The sequence below is a fragment of the Lissotriton helveticus genome, chromosome 5_1, assembly GCF_964261635.1.
Source record: "Lissotriton helveticus chromosome 5_1, aLisHel1.1, whole genome shotgun sequence".
NCBI lineage: Eukaryota > Metazoa > Chordata > Amphibia > Caudata > Salamandridae > Lissotriton > Lissotriton helveticus.
In genome coordinates, this window is record NC_136065.1 from 3,025,980 (window position 1) to 3,044,880 (window position 18,901).

Genomic DNA, 18,901 nt, shown 5'->3' on the forward strand with positions numbered 1-18,901 from the left:
TGTTCTAGAGCCTAGAAGGCTCCCCGTTTGCACAGTTTTGCTTCCTGAGGGGCCAGTGAGGGCCCCTGTCGCAGATTTGTTCCCCAGCTGCACAGCAATTAGTGGGCAGCTGCACCGTGTAGGTATTTCTTTCCCTAGGGACATACACTGTGGACTTTAGGAGTGAGGCGCACTCCTTCATCCCTGGCCTTTCCCCAGCTGCGCAGCATTTAGTGCCAGCTGCAGCGTTTAGGCCCCCTGTTCTGTCCCTCAGCTGCCCAGCACTTTGTGGGCAGCTGCTACGTTTAGGTCTTGGCGCAGTGGCGCAACCTGGACTTTGTGAGTTCTACGCTAAAGGTTTAGATGCTGTTGTGACCTATGTCCTATTGCTTTTGGGTGTTAGGAAATGTACAATGTGTAGTATGTTTTGCGCACCCTGTGTTCTGCACCTCTGAATGTGTTGTTGATACATTATGTGCCCTGTTCCCTACACCGCTGAACGTGTGTTGATGCGTCATGTGTTCCTTACACCGCTGAATGTAGGTTCTGCATCATGTGTTTTGTCCCCAGGTCTATGCCCCTACTTGTATTGTGATACTGAGGTGGTTGTTCTTGCTAGTGCAGGTGGTGCTAGTAAGGTCCTGGTTCCCTGCGTGACCTGTTCCTAGGGTGGTTAGGATTGCGTAGGGGGGACTTACCAGTTACCAGTGGGTACTGGTTGTGTGCTATGTCCTATTTTTGTGTTACAGTGATCTTCTGTTATAAGTGATCCCAAGGGCTTGATACTAAGCTTGCCCCCTGACCAGAGTCCCAGGACCAGTGGACTCTATGGTGCCTTCCCTGCCAAATTGATGGGACTTGTCTGATCTCCCTGGGCCCCTGGGGCCTCGCTGAAGTGTGCCTCGCTCGTTCCCTTCGGCAGCTCGTGCCGGCAGCCCGTCCAAGCCTCGAGCAGCGCCGCTCTCCCCTGAGCCGCGCCGCTTCGCTGGGTCGCCCGCATCCTGCCTCCCCCTCCTCTTCTGAGCCGCACACATTGGACGCCCCAGAGAAACGCTTGTACCGTGCCGGCAGCCCGTCCAAGCCTCGAGCAGCGCCGCTCTCCCCTGAGCCGCGCCGCTTCGCTGGGTCGCCCGCTCAAGCTTACTAAGGAGGTCACTCGCATTATCCCGTGCAACCAGGACGGAAGGTACTGTCTGATAGGCTATGTTCTAAGTTCTAGGCCTACAAGTATTGTATTGTTACTTCTAAACGTGCTGATTCCTGACAGTGGTCCAGGTGGCCCTGTCTTGTAAATAATCCCTTGTAAATTCTGCCCGTGCCTCTGGCACATTGTAAAGTGTGTTTTATCTAATGTGTTTTGGTGTAATACACAGGCTATTTTTATATAACCTTGTGTGGAGTTTCCTTTGTGGTGGGCCTTTGGTTGTTGTTGCTGGGGTGCGTGCGCAAATACTTAGCCTACATCGCCTCCAAGTTTAGCCTTGCTGCTCGCGCCACGTTACCTAGAGGGTGAGTAGGGGTTATCTTGGCGTGTAACTCCCTTGCCCTGACTTGGGTGTGGTGGTCTCTGACTGACTTTGGCGAAAGCCCTGGCCAGCCGGGGATCCCATTTCCAACACTCCTCTCCAGCCCTCTGAAGCCACTCTCTGAGCTGTGACAGACACCCTCCTCTCCAGCTCTCTGAAGCCACTCTCTGAGCTGTGACAGGCACCCTCCTCTCCAGCCCTCTGAAGCCGCTCTCTGAGCTGTGATAGACACCCTCCTCTCAGGCCCTCTGAAGCCACTCTCTGAGCTGTGATAGACACCCTCCTCTCCAGCCCTCTGAAGCGACTCTCTGAGCTGTGACAGACACCCTCCTCTCCAGCCCTCTGAAGCCACTCTCTGAGCTGTGATAGACACCCTCCTCTCCAGCCCTCTGAAGCCACTCTCTGAGCTGTGACAGACACCCTCCTCTCCAGCCCCCTGAAGCCACTCTCTGAGCTGTGACAGACACCCTTCTCTCCAGCCCCCTGAAGCCTCTCTCTGAGCTGTGACAGACACCCTCCTCTCCAGCTCTCTGAAGCCACTCTCTGAGCTGTGACAGACACCCTCCTCTCCAGCCCCCTGAAGCCACTCTCTGAGCTGTGACAGACACCCTCCTCTCCAGCCCTCTGAAGCCACTTTCTGAGCTGCGACAGACACCCTCCTCTCCAGCCCTCTGAGGCCACTCTCTGAGCTGTGAGAGACACCCTCCTCTCCAGCCCTCTGAAGCCACTCTCTGAGCTGTGACAGACACCCTCCTCTCCAGCCCTCTGAAGCCACTCTCTGAGCTGTGAGAGACACACTCCTCTCCAGCCCTCTGAAGCCACTCTCTGAGCTGTGACAGACACCCTCCTCTCCAGCCCCCTGAAGCCACTCTCTGAGCTGTGACAGACACCCTCCTCTCCAGCCCCCTGAAGCCACTCTCTGAGCTGTGACAGGCACCCTCCTCTCAAGCCCTCTGAAGCCACTCTCTGAGCTGTGACAGACACCCTCCTCTCCAGCCCTCTGAAGCCACTCTCTGAGCTGTGAGAGACACACTCCTCTCCAGCCCTCTGAAGCCACTCTCTGAGCTGTGACAGACACCCTCCTCTCCAGCCCCCTGAAGCCACTCTCTGAGCTGTGACAGACACCCTCCTCTCCAGCCCCCTGAAGCCACTCTCTGAGCTGTGACAGGCACCCTCCTCTCAAGCCCTCTGAAGCCACTCTCTGAGCTGTGACAGACACCCTCCTCTCCAGCCCCCTGAAGCCACTCTCTGAGCTGTGACAGACACCCTCCTCTCCAGCCCCCTGAAGCCACTCTCTGAGCTGTGACAGACACCCTCCTCTCGCGCCCTCTGAAGCCACTCTCTGAGCTGTGACAGACACCCTCCTCTCCAGCCCTCTGAAGCCACTCTCTGAGCTGTGACAGACACCCTCCTCTCCAGCCCTCTGAAGCTACTCTCTGAGCTGTGACAGACACCCTCCTCTCCAGCCCTCTGAAGCCACTCTCTGAGCTGAGACAGACACCCTCCTCCCCAGCCCTCTGAAGCCACTCTCTGAGCTGTGACAGACACCCTCCTCTCCAGCCCCCTGAAGCCACTCTCTGAGCTGTGACAGACACCCTCCTCTCCAGCCCCCTGAAGCCACTCTCTGAGCTGTGACAGGCACCCTCCTCTCAAGCCCTCTGAAGCCACTCTCTGAGCTGTGACAGACACCCTCCTCTCCAGCCCCCTGAAGCCGCTCTCTGAGCTGTGATAGACACCCTCCTCTCCAGCCCTCTGAAGCCTCTCTCTGAGCTGTGACAGACACCCTCCTCTCCAGCCCTCTGAAGCCACTCTCTGAGCTGTGATAGACACCCTCCTCTCCAGCCTTCTGAAGCCACTCTCTGACCTGTGACAGACACCCTCCTCTCCAGCCCCCTGAAGCCACTCTCTGAGCTGTGACAGACACCCTCCTCTCCAGCCCCCTGAAGCCACTCTCTGAGCTGTGACAGACACCCTCCTCTCGTGCCCTCTGAAGCCACTCTCTGAGCTGTGAGAGACACCGTCCTCTCCAGCCCTCTGAAGCCACTCTCTGAGCTGTGACAGACACCCTCCTCTCCAGCCCCCTGAAGCCACTCTCTGAGGTGTGACAGACACCCTCCTCTCCAGCCCTCTGAAGCCCCTCTCTGAGCTGTGATAGACACCCTCCTCTCCAGCCCCCTGAATCCTCTCTCTGGGCTGTGACAGACACCCTCCTCTCCAGCCCTCTGAAGCCGCTCTCTGAGCTGTGATAGACACCCTCCTCTCCAGCCCTCTGAAGCCACTCTCCGAGCTGTGACAGACACCCTCCTCTCCAGCCCCCTAAAGCCACTCTCTGAGCTGTGACAGACACCCTCCTCTCCAGCCCTCTGAAGCCACTCTCTGAGCTGTGACAGGCACCCTCCTCTCAAGCCCTCTGAAGCCACTCTCTGAGCTGTGAGAGACACCCCCTCTCCAGCCCTCTGAAGCCCCTCTCTGAGCCGTGAGACACCCTCCTCTCCAGCTCTCTGAAGCCACTCTCTGAGCTGTGACAGACACCCTCCTCTCCAGCCACCTGAAGCCGCTCTCTGAGCTGTGACAGACACCCTCCTCTCCAGCCCTCTGAAGCCACTCTCTGAGCTGTGACAGACACCCTCCTCTCCAGCCCTCTGAAGCCACTCTCTGAGCTGTGACAGACACCCTCCTCTCCAGCCCCCTGAAGCCACTCTCTGAGCTGTGACAGACACCCTCCTCTCCAGCCCTCTGAAGCCACTCTCTGAGCTGTGACAGACACCCTCCTCTCCAGCCCTCTGAAGCCGCTCTCTGAGCTGTGATAGACACCCTCCTCTCAGGCCCTCTGAAGCCACTCTCTGAGCTGTGACAGACACCCTCCTCTCCAGCCCTCTGAAGCCACTCTCTGAGCTGTGACAGACACCCTCCTCTCCAGCTTTCTGAAGCCACTCTCTGAGCTGTGACAGACACCCTCCTCTCCAGCCCTCTGAAGCCGCTCTCTGAGCTGTGACAGACACCCTCCTCTCTAGGCCTCTGATGCCACTCTCTGAGCTGTGACAGACACCCTCCTCTCCAGCCCCCTGAATCCTCTCTCTGAGCTGTGACAGACACCCTCCTCTCAGGCCCTCTGAAGCCACTCTCTGAGCTGTGACAGACACCCTCCTCTCCAGCCCTCTGAAGCCACTCTCTGAGCTGCGACAGACACCCTCCTCTCCAGCCCCCTGAAGCCGCTCTCTGAGCTGTGACAGACACCCTCCTCTCCAGCCCCCTGAATCCTCTCTCTGAGCTGTGACAGACACCCTCCTCTCCAGCCCCCTGAAGCCACTCTCTGAGCTGTGAGAGACACACTCCTCTCCTGCCCTCTGAAGCCACTCTCTGAGCTGTGACAGACACCCTCCTCTCCAGCCCTCTGAGGCCACTCTCTGAGCTGTGACAGACACCCTCCTCTCCAGCCCTCTGACGCCGCTCTCTGAGCTGTGATAGACACCCTCCTCTCAGGCCCTCTGAAGCCACTCTCTGAGCTGTGACAGACACCCTCCTCTCCAGCCCTCTGAGGCCACTCTCTGAGCTGTGACAGACACCCTCCTCTCCAGCCCTCTGAAGCCACTCTCTGAGCTGCGACAGACACCCTCCTCTCCAGCCCCCTGAAGCCGCTCTCTGAGCTGTGACAGACACCCTCCTCTCCAGCCCCCTGAATCCTCTCTCTGAGCTGTGACAGACACCCTCCTCTCCAGCCCCCTGAAGCCACTCTCTGAGCTGTGAGAGACACACTCCTCTCCTGCCCTCTGAAGCCACTCTCTGAGCTGTGACAGACACCCTCCTCTCCAGCCCTCTGAGGCCACTCTCTGAGCTGTGACAGACACCCTCCTCTCCAGCCCCCTGAAGCCCCTCTCTGAGCTGTGACAGGCACCCTCCTCTCAAGCTCTCTGAAGCCACTCTCTGAGCTGTGACAGACACCCTCCTCTCCAGCCCCCTGAAGCCACTCTCTGAGCTGTGACAGACACCCTCCTCTCCAGCCCTCTGAAGCCACTCTCTGAGCTGTGACAGGCACCCTCCTCTCCAGCCCCCTGAAGCCGCTCTCTGAGCTGTGACAGGCACCCTCCTCTCCTGCCCCCTGAAGCCACTCTCTGAGCTGTGACAGACACCCTCCTCTCCAGCCCCCTGAAGCCGCTCTCTGGGCTGTGATAGACACCCTCCTCTCCAGCCCTCTGAAGCCGCTCTCTGAGCTGTGACAGACACCCTCCTCTCCAGCCCCCTGAGGCCACTCTCTGAGCTGTGACAGACACCCTCCTCTCCAGCCCTCTGAAGCCGCTCTCTGAGCTGCGACAGTCACCCTCCTCTCCAGCCCTCTGAAGCCACTCTCTGAGCTGCGACAGACACCCTCCTCTCCAGCCCCCTGAGGCCACTCTCTGAGCTGTGACAGACACCCTCCTCTCCAGCCCTCTGAAGCCACTCTCTGAGCTGTGATAGACACCCTTCTCTCCAGCCCCCTGAGGCCACTCTCTGAGCTGTGACAGACACCCTCCTCTCCAGCCCTCTGAAGCCACTCTCTGAGCTGCGACAGACACCCTTCTCTCCAGCCCCCTGAGGCCACTCTCTGAGCTGTGACAGACACCCTCCTCTCCAGCCCTCTGAAGCCACTCTCTGAGCTGTGACAGACACCCTCCTCTCCAGCCCTCTGAAGCTACTCTCTGAGCTGTGACAGACACCCTCCTCTCCAGCCCTCTGAAGCCACTCTCTGAGCTGAGACAGACACCCTCCTCCCCAGCCCTCTGAAGCCACTCTCTGAGCTGTGACAGACACCCTCCTCTCCAGCCCCCTGAAGCCACTCTCTGAGCTGTGACAGACACCCTCCTCTCCAGCCCCCTGAAGCCACTCTCTGAGCTGTGACAGACACCCTCCTCTCCAGCCCTCTGAAGCCACTCACTGAGCTGTGACAGACACCCTCCTCTCCAGGCCTCTGAAGCCACTCTCTGAGCTGCGACAGTCACCCTCCTCTCCAGCCCTCTGAAGCCACTCTCTGAGCTGAGACAGACACCCTCCTCTCCAGCCCTCTGAAGCCACTCTCTGAGCTGTGACAGACACCCTCCTCTCCAGCCCCCTGAAGCCACTCTCTGAGCTGTGACAGACACCCTCCTCTCCAGCCCTCTGAAGCCACTCTCTGAGCTGTGACAGACACCCTCCTCTCCAGCCCTCTGAAGCCGCTCTCTGAGCTGTGATAGACACCCTCCTCTCAGGCCCTCTGAAGCCACTCTCTGAGCTGTGACAGACACCCTCCTCTCCAGCCCTCTGAAGCCACTCTCTGAGCTGTGACAGACACCCTCCTCTCCAGCTTTCTGAAGCCACTCTCTGAGCTGTGACAGACACCCTCCTCTCCAGCCCTCTGAAGCCGCTCTCTGAGCTGTGACAGACACCCTCCTCTCTAGGCCTCTGATGCCACTCTCTGAGCTGTGACAGACACCCTCCTCTCCAGCCCCCTGAATCCTCTCTCTGAGCTGTGACAGACACCCTCCTCTCAGGCCCTCTGAAGCCACTCTCTGAGCTGTGACAGACACCCTCCTCTCCAGCCCTCTGAAGCCACTCTCTGAGCTGCGACAGACACCCTCCTCTCCAGCCCCCTGAAGCCGCTCTCTGAGCTGTGACAGACACCCTCCTCTCCAGCCCCCTGAATCCTCTCTCTGAGCTGTGACAGACACCCTCCTCTCCAGCCCCCTGAAGCCACTCTCTGAGCTGTGAGAGACACACTCCTCTCCTGCCCTCTGAAGCCACTCTCTGAGCTGTGACAGACACCCTCCTCTCCAGCCCTCTGAGGCCACTCTCTGAGCTGTGACAGACACCCTCCTCTCCAGCCCTCTGACGCCGCTCTCTGAGCTGTGATAGACACCCTCCTCTCAGGCCCTCTGAAGCCACTCTCTGAGCTGTGACAGACACCCTCCTCTCCAGCCCTCTGAGGCCACTCTCTGAGCTGTGACAGACACCCTCCTCTCCAGCCCTCTGAAGCCACTCTCTGAGCTGCGACAGACACCCTCCTCTCCAGCCCCCTGAAGCCGCTCTCTGAGCTGTGACAGACACCCTCCTCTCCAGCCCCCTGAATCCTCTCTCTGAGCTGTGACAGACACCCTCCTCTCCAGCCCCCTGAAGCCACTCTCTGAGCTGTGAGAGACACACTCCTCTCCTGCCCTCTGAAGCCACTCTCTGAGCTGTGACAGACACCCTCCTCTCCAGCCCTCTGAGGCCACTCTCTGAGCTGTGACAGACACCCTCCTCTCCAGCCCCCTGAAGCCCCTCTCTGAGCTGTGACAGGCACCCTCCTCTCAAGCTCTCTGAAGCCACTCTCTGAGCTGTGACAGACACCCTCCTCTCCAGCCCCCTGAAGCCACTCTCTGAGCTGTGACAGACACCCTCCTCTCCAGCCCTCTGAAGCCACTCTCTGAGCTGTGACAGGCACCCTCCTCTCCAGCCCCCTGAAGCCGCTCTCTGAGCTGTGACAGGCACCCTCCTCTCCTGCCCCCTGAAGCCACTCTCTGAGCTGTGACAGACACCCTCCTCTCCAGCCCCCTGAAGCCGCTCTCTGGGCTGTGATAGACACCCTCCTCTCCAGCCCTCTGAAGCCGCTCTCTGAGCTGTGACAGACACCCTCCTCTCCAGCCCCCTGAGGCCACTCTCTGAGCTGTGACAGACACCCTCCTCTCCAGCCCTCTGAAGCCGCTCTCTGAGCTGCGACAGTCACCCTCCTCTCCAGCCCTCTGAAGCCACTCTCTGAGCTGCGACAGACACCCTCCTCTCCAGCCCCCTGAGGCCACTCTCTGAGCTGTGACAGACACCCTCCTCTCCAGCCCTCTGAAGCCACTCTCTGAGCTGTGATAGACACCCTTCTCTCCAGCCCCCTGAGGCCACTCTCTGAGCTGTGACAGACACCCTCCTCTCCAGCCCTCTGAAGCCACTCTCTGAGCTGCGACAGACACCCTTCTCTCCAGCCCCCTGAGGCCACTCTCTGAGCTGTGACAGACACCCTCCTCTCCAGCCCTCTGAAGCCACTCTCTGAGCTGTGACAGACACCCTCCTCTCCAGCCCTCTGAAGCTACTCTCTGAGCTGTGACAGACACCCTCCTCTCCAGCCCTCTGAAGCCACTCTCTGAGCTGAGACAGACACCCTCCTCCCCAGCCCTCTGAAGCCACTCTCTGAGCTGTGACAGACACCCTCCTCTCCAGCCCCCTGAAGCCACTCTCTGAGCTGTGACAGACACCCTCCTCTCCAGCCCCCTGAAGCCACTCTCTGAGCTGTGACAGACACCCTCCTCTCCAGCCCTCTGAAGCCACTCACTGAGCTGTGACAGACACCCTCCTCTCCAGGCCTCTGAAGCCACTCTCTGAGCTGCGACAGTCACCCTCCTCTCCAGCCCTCTGAAGCCACTCTCTGAGCTGAGACAGACACCCTCCTCCCCAGCCCTCTGAAGCCACTCTCTGAGCTGTGACAGACACCCTCCTCTCCAGCCCCCTGAAGCCACTCTCTGAGCTGTGACAGACACCCTCCTCTCCAGCCCTCTGAAGCCGCTCTCTGAGCTGTCATAGACACCCTCCTCTCCAGCCCTCTGAAGCCACTCTCTGAGCTGTGACAGACACCCTCCTCTCCAGCCCTCTGAAGCCGCTCTCTGAGCTGCGACAGACACCCTCCTCTCCAGCCCTCTGAAGCCACTCTCTGAGCTGTGACAGACACCCTCCTCTCCAGCCCCCTGAAGCCACTCTCTGAGCTGTGACAGACACCCTCCTCTCCAGCCCTCTGAAGCCACTCACTGAGCTGTGACAGACACCCTCCTCTCCAGGCCTCTGAAGCCGCTCTCTGAGCTGTGACAGACACCCTCCTCTCCAGCCCTCTGAAGCCACCCTCTGAGCTGTGACAGACACCCTCCTCTCGCGCCCCCGGAAGCCACTCTCTGAGCTGTGACAGACACCCTCCTCTCCAGCCCTCTGACGCCGCTCTCTGAGCTGTGATAGACACCCTCCTCTCCTGCCCTCTGAAGCCACTCTCTGAGCTGTGACAGGCACCCTCCTCTCCAGCCCTCTGAAGCCACTCTCTGAGCTGTGACAGACACCCTCCTCTCGTGCCCTCTGAAGCCACTCTCTGAGCTGTGATAGACACCCTCCTCTCCAGCCCTCTGAAGCCACTCTCTGAGCTGTGACACACACCCTCCTCTCCAGCCCCCTGAAGCCGCTCTCTGAGCTGTGACAGACACCCTCCTCTCCAGCCCCCTGAAGCCGCTCTCTGAGCTGTGACAGGCACCCTCCTCTCCAGCCCTCTGACGCCACTCTCTGAGCTGTGACAGACCCCCCCCCCCTCTCCAGCCCTCTGAAGCCACTCTCTGAGCTGTGACGGACACCCTCCTCTCCAGCCCTCTGAAGCCTCTCTCTGGGCTGTGACAGACACCCTCCTCTCCAGCCCTCTGAAGCCGCTCTCTGAGCTGCGACAGACACCCTCCTCTCCAGCCCTCTGAAGCCCTCTGAAGCCACTTAAAAAAACCCTCGGCGGATCCAACCTCCCTTGGAAACTACAGACCTATTTCCCTCCTGCCTCTTCTCAGTAAGATCCTTGAAGGGATTATTAACCGGCAGCTAAGTTCTTATCTCGAGGCAAACCAGCTCTTGGACCGCTCGCAGTCAGGTTTTAGACCTGGGTTCAGTACCGAGATGGCGACTCTAGAGGTAACAGATTCGCTAAGACTTACTGTCGATGCAGGAGGGTCAGCAATCCTAGTTCTATTGGATCTCTCCGCAGCCTTTGATACCATCTCGCACCGTAGGCTGTCAGAGAGATTCATGGAAGCAGGGATCAACGGAATGGCACTCAAGCGGCTTAACAACTTTCTCTCAGAGAGATTCCAAACGGTGGTACTGGGCCCCTACTCACCTAAAAAATATCACCTAAACAGAGGAGTGCCACAGGGCTCTTGTTTGAGCCCGGGCTAGGATTGTGGAGCAATTAGGTTTTGGTATCGTCTCCTATGCAGACGATACGCAGTTGATCTTTAATATTGGATCATATCCCGCTTTAGACAAAATTCGTTTTGCCAAAGGAATTCTTACCATTGCGAACTGGATGACTGCAAATTATCTCCAGTTGAATCTGGATAAGACCGAATTGATGCTACTAGGTACAGCTACTGAAGTCTGGTCAAATGATTGGTGGCCACAAGAGTTAGGGACTGCTCCATCACCCAAAGAGACAGTGAAAAGTCTGGGACTAAAGCTGGATCAAGCTTTAAATATAAAAGCCCAAGTCTCGGCAATCACAAGCTCATGTTATTATGCCCTCCGACTAGTGAGGAAAATATTACCTTACATTCCGCTCCACCATCGGGGAACCCTAGTCCAAGCAATGGTCACCTCACAATTGGACTACGGGAATGCCCTATTGGCGAAAGTCGGGGAGACGCTTAGGGCCAAGCTACAGGTGGTGCAGAACACTGCCACCAGAATGATCCTCAATCAACCAGCGGGTTCCCCCTCAGCACACTGTTAAGGAAACTTCATTGGCTATCAGTAAAAAAGAGGTCATTCTTTAAGATCTGTTGTCTGACCTTTAAAGCAGTCAATGAGACTGGTCCAATGTACCTACGTAACAAGATACGGAAATATACCCCTAGTAGGCATCTGAGATCAGCAACTCAGCATTTGCTACAGTCCCCGCGCATTCGACTGGTCAGGACGGGAAGGAAAGCCTTCTCGTACCTGGCACCCAAGTACACCTAGCTACAACGGTTTTAGAAAACAGTTGAAAGCTTATCTATTTTAAACTTAGAGTATTCTCGTTTCTTCATCTTTAGGGAGGTTGTTTTTACTGGATAGCGACGCGATGCCCCAGGGCGAGGTGAGCGCTTTATAAACTATTAAAATAAACTATTAAACTAAACTGTCTGAGCTGTGATAGGCACCCTCCTCTCAGGCCCTCTGAAGCCACTCACTGAGCTGTATGAGGCCTCATGGGTCACCAGCAGGCGAGCAGCTGGGCCCTAACAAACTATAAATGCTGCTCAGTTTCAAAAACTTTGAGCAATCATGCAGTCTTTGCTTGACTCACAAAGGGATTTGAGGAATTTGTTTCATATATGCTAATAATATACACAAGAATTCACCTTTGTCAAAGCTAGAAGAGTTTAGGGGCATATTATCAAGAACGGCGTTAAAATTATCGCCGGTTTAGAGGCAGAAAACTGCTGCTAAAGCGGCGATAATAGGCTTGATATTATGCCCTTGTGAATTCTCATAGAAGCCCATGTTCTGGTGTGACCCTGGGCTTCTATTGGAATTCTCCAGGGCATATTATCAAGCCTATTATCGCCGCTTTAGCAGCAGTTTTCTACCGCTAAACTGGCGATAATTTTAACGCCGTTCTTGATAATATGCCCCTAAGTTTCCATCCTTTGTCCAGGATATACTCTCATCCTGGGTAGTAGTAAGCAATAACCGCTATCTAGAGGTCATTGCTTACTGCCCGTGTATCTCGGATATATGATGCACCCCACGGCTATGCACAGTTTGTTCCTTTGGGTGATGCAGGACCCTGAGAGCTGGGCAGGGATGGGGGTACCACAGAGGTCAGATCTCAGTTTCTTTTTTGGGGTGATGGGTACCAGTAGTCAAATATCACTGTATTTTGGGGTGATCCACCAGCCAGAGAGCTGGAGCAGGGATAGATGATACAGAGGTTGGATCTCCGTTTGTATCTTGGGGTGACGTGGCCACGTAGGTCAGATCCGAGTTATACTTTGGAGTGAGTGGTACCCTACGAGCCAGAGTTCAGGCCCTTTGTAGACCACAATGCTGGTAGGTGTTGGGGTGAGGTTCATGCAGACCTTTAAGTGTTAACAAATCAATTCCGTCCCTCTCCCCACCTTTTCAGCGACTCAGTGGTGAACCGAGTGTTTGATAAGCTGGCCCCCCTTCATGAGCGTATTTACTGCGCCCTCTCGGGGTCTGCGGCCGATGCACAGGCCGTGGCGGACATGGTGAACTACAGCCTGGAGCTGCACAGGTGAGAGGTTAGGGGGAATTGGGGGTGCCAGCATGCTGATGAGTTTTTTCTCTGTCCATTTCTCTTGTCTTTTCCTAGTCTTGTCTCTCTAACTTGGCTTCCCGCCCGGTCTCTTCCGCTCTGCCTACCCCTACTATTCACATTATAAATGAGTGAGTGTTAGAGAGTTGGTAGTACTTACCTCAAATCGAGGCACCTTTAGGCAGCGTGTGCAATGCTTGATTGTTTATTTGGGTACTGAGGGGGGAGGTGGAGCCTTACAGGGGGTAGATCATTTCATCTGACACTGGTGATGGGCACATAACTCTGAAATAGTGCTACAAAGTAATACCGGGCCCCAACAATATCTTAACAAACCAAAACATATATCCAAAGCTTGCACATCACCCTCACCCCTCTCCTACATGCAAGAACAGAACGCTCCTAAGACGATACAAAACACAACCACAGAGCTGGACTTCAAAGCCTCAAAGCAACAATTGAACAACAATTGACCCAATTGAAAAAAAAACACGATGTCATTGAGCGAGGTGACTAGAACCTCTTAGTACCATCCCTTTGTCTAGGATAGAGGCTATCACATGTGTATGGAGAAATCACACACAAACAAGATCGACTACGCCACCAGCATTCCCGATTAATATCCCCATGACCTCCTCACCTCAAGATCCAAAGCCCTGCAGTGAAACCAAATGTATGCTCCTCAACTGCAGATCTGCAACCAAGCATGCAACTCAACTAGCAGAATTCATCCTGAACCACGCAGACGTAGCATTCATCACAGAAACATGGCTCAATGAATACTTTTACCGGATAATGGACACACCAGTCCCACCAGGACTCTCACTCATCAAGAAAGACAGGACGTAGCGCCATGGTGAAGGCATTGCCATTATACACAAGAAAGACATCAACGTGGAAGAAAAAGACTCCCTACCCTACAACACATTTGAATATCTCAACACCACCATAAGGATGAAAGACAATACAACTATAAACTGTCACCTTCTACACCACCCACCAGGTAACATACTCTCTTGTGATGAACACCTAACAGATTTGATAACACACTGCTCACTCTCGGCCACCAAAACATCTTCCTAGGGGATTTCAACCTTCACTTCAATGACGAAAGCAATGCTTGAATCCAATCCTTAAATGACATCCTAATCAATAAGAACCTCTCCCAGCATTGCAGACGTCACACCCACAACAAAGACTCAACCCTGGATGGCATCATAGCCCAGGAAGAAACACTCTTAAAAGCATCCCCCATATATTGGTCAGAGCACCACCTCATCCTGTTCCACATCAATAGAGCGCCACACCTCCAAACGCGCTGCAAAAAGCTCTTCAATAAACAAGAAACATAAGACAAATTCCCTTAGCAGACCTCAAAGAAAGACCACCCATTACAAATCAATGATGTTCCCCAAACTAGATCAAGTAGCCCTTCTAAAACTGAAAAGAATGATAAACACCCTCAAGATCCTGGTTCAACAAAGACCTCAACACTGAAAGCCGACAGCTAAGAGCCTCAGAAAGACTCTGACACACAAACCCATCCACAGCCCACCTTGATCAGCTCAGCAGGGATCGCTGAAACACATCACAAAAGAACAAAAACTCCTTCTCTCGAAATGCACTAGACCAGGCTAAAAACCATCATAAAGTGCTTTTCACTATTATCAGACAACAAACCTCCAAACCACCACCAAAGAACCCTCGGATCTCCAAGAACAGTGTAACAGCTTTGCCGAATTTTTCAATTACAAAATCACGAAAATAGAGCTCTCCCTTCAAGATCACAATCACACAACCAAAAAATAGAGCTTCCTCTTGAACATCTCAGTCAGCCATCCAACAAAAACCCTCCTCCTAGAAAGTCATATTTCAACACCCCTCTCCCTCCACGTCCATCCTACCAATGATCATTCAACAGGATACAATCAAAACTCCCAAAAGCTGGAGGGTATTCAACCCAATCTCAGAGAAGGACATTTGTGCTGTGTTGGCCAAATCTAAACCCTTGTCCCACATTGCGGACCCCATCCTTGGCACAAAAACTCAACCACACCCTATCCCGATCAGGTCCAAGATCATAAACAACTCCCTGATGACTGGAGTGATGCCAGACTGACTCAAACTCGGCCAAGTCACGCCATTCCTCAAAAAACTGGGACCTCAACAACTTCCGACCGGTCTCCAACCTCTGCTTCCTAGCCAAAACCCTAGAAAGATATGTTCTCTCACAACTATAACAACACATTGACAACCACAATCTCCTGGACCCTCATTCGTCGGGCTTCAGAAAGGGCTGCATTACAGAAACAGCTACTCTGAACATAGTGGATGACCTTCAAAAATCCCTGGACACAGATCGATGCGGCCTGCTCATACTCCAAGATCTACCGGCGGCCTTTGACAAGGTCGAACACAAGCTTCTCTTGGATACCCTCCAAAAAAGATCGGAGTGGAAGGGGTGGTCCTTCACTGATTCACATCGGCTCTTCAAAATGCAACACATAAAAATAGGAATCAGACCTCAGACACAATTCCAATCACTCGGGTGTCCCCCAAGCCTCTGTCCTCTCACCTACACCGTTCCAGATATCCCCTCACTCTCATTCTCAACCAAGCAAACATCCCCTTACACCGATATATAGATGACACCCAGCTCTATTTGATAATCTACTCACTAGACGGCGTACACAGACTAGACACCACCCTGAAAGAAGTACAACATTGGCTATTCGGCAACCACCTAAAACTTTCAGTATAAGACAGAAATTCTACTCATATCAAAGTCAAAGCATTCCCCCAAATACAGGATTGGCTAAACTCCATAGACTCCCTTAACTACAAACGTACCCGAGCCAACTCCGTCAAATCTCTAGGAATCACATTAGACCCCAAACTGAACATGGAAAACCATATAAAGAACAGTGCGAAGAGAGCCTTTTACAACCCGAAACTTCTAAACAAAACAATCCCTACCTACTGCCCATCAAACCTGAAAACTGCCAGACAAGCAATTGTGCTGTCAAGACTAGACTACGGTAATGCCATCCTCACAGGCACTGCAAAATCACACCTTGCACAACTTAGAACCACTCTCAATGCAGCAGCCAGAATGGTCACAGGAACAAAAACAATAATCATATCTCTCCTGTGGTGAGAGAACTGAATTGATTGAAGCTCGCTGCGTCTTCAGCACAGCCTGTCTCACACATGAAGCCCTCCACACCAGGAAACCAGCTTACCTCCCCTCAAAACTTAAAATGGTAGGCCAGTCAAGAAATCTAAGAATTTCTAAAGCCCTACTCCTTATCCCACCCAAACTCTACAAACAAAACCCCTGGCCTGCTCCTTCTATAGCAATGCCCCTAAACTCCATCCCAGTTCCTATCAGGACAAACCATTCCTTCTTGTGCTTCATGAGACAGTTAAAGGTTCTCCTCCTCAACAGAAACCTTAACTAGCAGGATGGCAACCGACTGCCAAGACATGACCTCAGCCGCTAAGTCTCCCTGTATGCCTTCCCTGCAACCCCTCCTCCCCCTCGCTCAAACTTTGTCTAATTTAGATTTTACCCATAATGTGTGATCTTACTCGTTATTTGTATTAAACATGCTCTGATGTAAAGCACTCTGATACCCTCGGGACTTGCCTGTGCTATATAAAACTACCTACATTTAATAATACATTTAATAAATAAATAAATAATATGTTGTTTGACCGGTTACCTTTTGGCATGTTTCTCCTGTCTTTTTTCTTTCTTGCCACCTGTTTTTATGGTATGTTGGACTTCATCTTGCTGGCTCTGCGCACTTTCTAACTGTTGTTCGGTGTTAAAGTGCAAGTGCTCCTACTGTAAATTGTGTTTATGGATTGGTGTTTCCATGATTGTCTATTTGATTTACGAGTACATCCCTCATACAGTGCATTGTGTGTGCCCAGGACCTGTAGATCAAATGCTGCTAGTGGGCTGCAGCACTGAGTGTGCCCCCCAAACAAGCAGTCTTTTCAAGTTGTCTCAGACCTTCTACTGCAGTGTCTGTGTGCAAGTTTTCCTGCCATGTCGACCGGGCAAGTGCACCCACTTGCCAGGCCATGACATTCCCTTTTCTTGCATATAAGGCACCCCTCAGGTATGCCCAAGGTACCCTCATGGGCAGGGTTAAGTGTATATGAAAGGTTGGACATGCACTGGTGTGTGTGACATGTCCTTATAGTGAAATACTGCCAGTTTTGTTTTTCATGGTTCAAAGGCTATCTGTCTCCATAGGCTAACTTGGGAATTGCTTTGTAACAGCTCACAAATATAACTCTCCATTGAGACACAACAGAGGAATGAAGTTTAGGCTCTCTGAACTCAGAATTTAATAACACAACTTTTATTAAAGATGCTTTTTAAATTGTTTAGAAAGTGGGCTTTTTCTTACTTAACCCCTTCGACGCTGATGACGAGCTGGGCTCGTCATGAGGTAGCCTCCTCGCACGCTCATGACGAGCCCAGCTCGTCACGTAAAGTGCGATTTTGAAAAACCCAGCGTACGGGCGGAATTCCGCCCGCACGCATGCGGTTAACCATCCTGTGTGCCTCTGCCTGTTTGTGTATTTGCTTTCTGGTTTTGGAATGCCAGGAGTAAGGATGTGCATTCGCTCTAGACAGTCACAAGGGGGGTGAGGTGTGTTCTGCCTTTCCTGGGTGACTCAGAGTTGGGCTGAATATGCCTGGTCTGTATTTAGAGTGGTGGGAGGAGATTTCACAGGCACCTAAATAGGCTGGGTCTGCTCTGCACAAAGCTGTCTCCACCTCCTCTAGTGTTTGGTTGACAGACGCCTTCTCTCTCTCCTAGCCTGGACATGGATGAAGCCCCCTTGGTGGTGGCCGCCGCCAGTCTTGTGAGGGGCGTCTGCTACAAGTACAAGGAGGAGTTGCTGGCACACCTTATAGTGGCGGGCTGGGACCGGCGGTTCGGAGGGCAGGTGAGTGACGCCTAGTGCACGCCTGCGCTGTTGTTTGGGGCAATGGTTATCAGTTTCTCAGTTTCTAGATCTTTCACTGCATCTATCTATCCGTCTGTCTGTCTGTCTGTCTGTTTGTCTGTCTCTCTGTCTGTCTGTCTATCTATCTATCTACATATCCGTCCACCTATCTGTCTGTCTGTCTGTCTCTCATTTTTTCTTCCTAACTGCAGCTGTTGTTTCGATGCACAGGGCGTCTATATCAGTCTATTTTCAGACCTGTAGTGTGATTTAGCTGCAAAACGTCACCTTCCGACACCCTTTTGAGGCTGAATGTTTTATTAAAGTCCAACAAACAAAATCAGGACTCTGTGAGCAGCAGTGACTTTGTGTATAGAGGTAATGCATAAACCATTACGCCAAGACTATAAAACAGGGAATGAATGTGGAAAGCCAGGTCATGGGGGATCTGTTCATGTTTAATGAACGGAGGAATATTTTTGGAACTTCATAGCACTAAGGTTTAGCCTCTAGTTTTGTTATTTTGCGCCTGCGGAACTTAGCATCAACTCTGCTATTATTCGTTTAGAGACATGTTTTGGGGAGGAAGCTGTACTGTGTCATAGTAAGTTATGTTATGTTATTTTATGTTATGTTAACTCCATTTGTAAGCGCACAGCTGCCCCAGCTAGGGGGCGTCCCGGCGCTGCGCCTGGAAAGGAACACAACACAAACAGAACAACAGAAGGAAACAAAATAGAAAAAAGTTAACAACTGTTTGGGAAAATATAAGTTTTTACAGCTTTCCTAAATGTCAGAAGGTCATAAAGGGCACGAACATGGGCAGGAAGAGAGTTCCAAAGTTTAGGGGCAAGCCTTTTTTGGTCTGAAATCCACAGCAGTAAAAACAAAGAAAAAGAAATTCGTAATATCATTGCAAACAATAACATAATCTAATTGTTGTTTAAATCACACGCACCTTAATAATTCACAGGCGGCAGGTCAAGAGTGTGGCGAGGAGAGTCCTACATTTAAACAGTTACTAAGACACTAAATGAGGTGGGGCTCCCAGCTCTCGCTGGGTTTGCATGAAAATCATATTGGTCACCTCTGGTTCCTTGTGACCCCCCCGCTGCCCTGCCCCCACCGTCACTTTTGTCTGACCCAAAACACAAAGGACCTTTCCTGTCTGAGGCTCTTGGTGGGCGTTCATCCGATTAGGCCCCATTTTATCCATAAAACCACCCCACCTCCTAAATTATGTGCCTTTCCTGCATTCCTACTTCCCTGCTTCCCTGCTTCCCTGTATCCCTCCTTCCCTGCTTCCCTCCTTCCTTGCTTCCCTGCATCCCTCCTTCCTCGCTTCCCTGCATCCCTCCTTCCCTGCTTCCCTACTTCCTTGCTTCCCTGC

General features: G+C 53.2%; 1 protein-coding gene across 1 annotated transcript in view; it reads left to right on the plus strand.

Moving 5' to 3' along the window:
• The window catches only part of LOC144754045 (proteasome subunit beta type-9-like), a 66,422-nt gene that overhangs the window by 35,795 nt on the left and 11,726 nt on the right, over positions 1 to 18,901 (plus strand). Inside the window, exons 3-4 of the mRNA XM_078641557.1 lie at positions 12,388 to 12,519; positions 17,382 to 17,511. Coding sequence (XP_078497683.1) covers positions 12,388 to 12,519; positions 17,382 to 17,511 — 262 coding nt within the window. The remainder of the gene's footprint in view (positions 1 to 12,387; positions 12,520 to 17,381; positions 17,512 to 18,901) is intronic.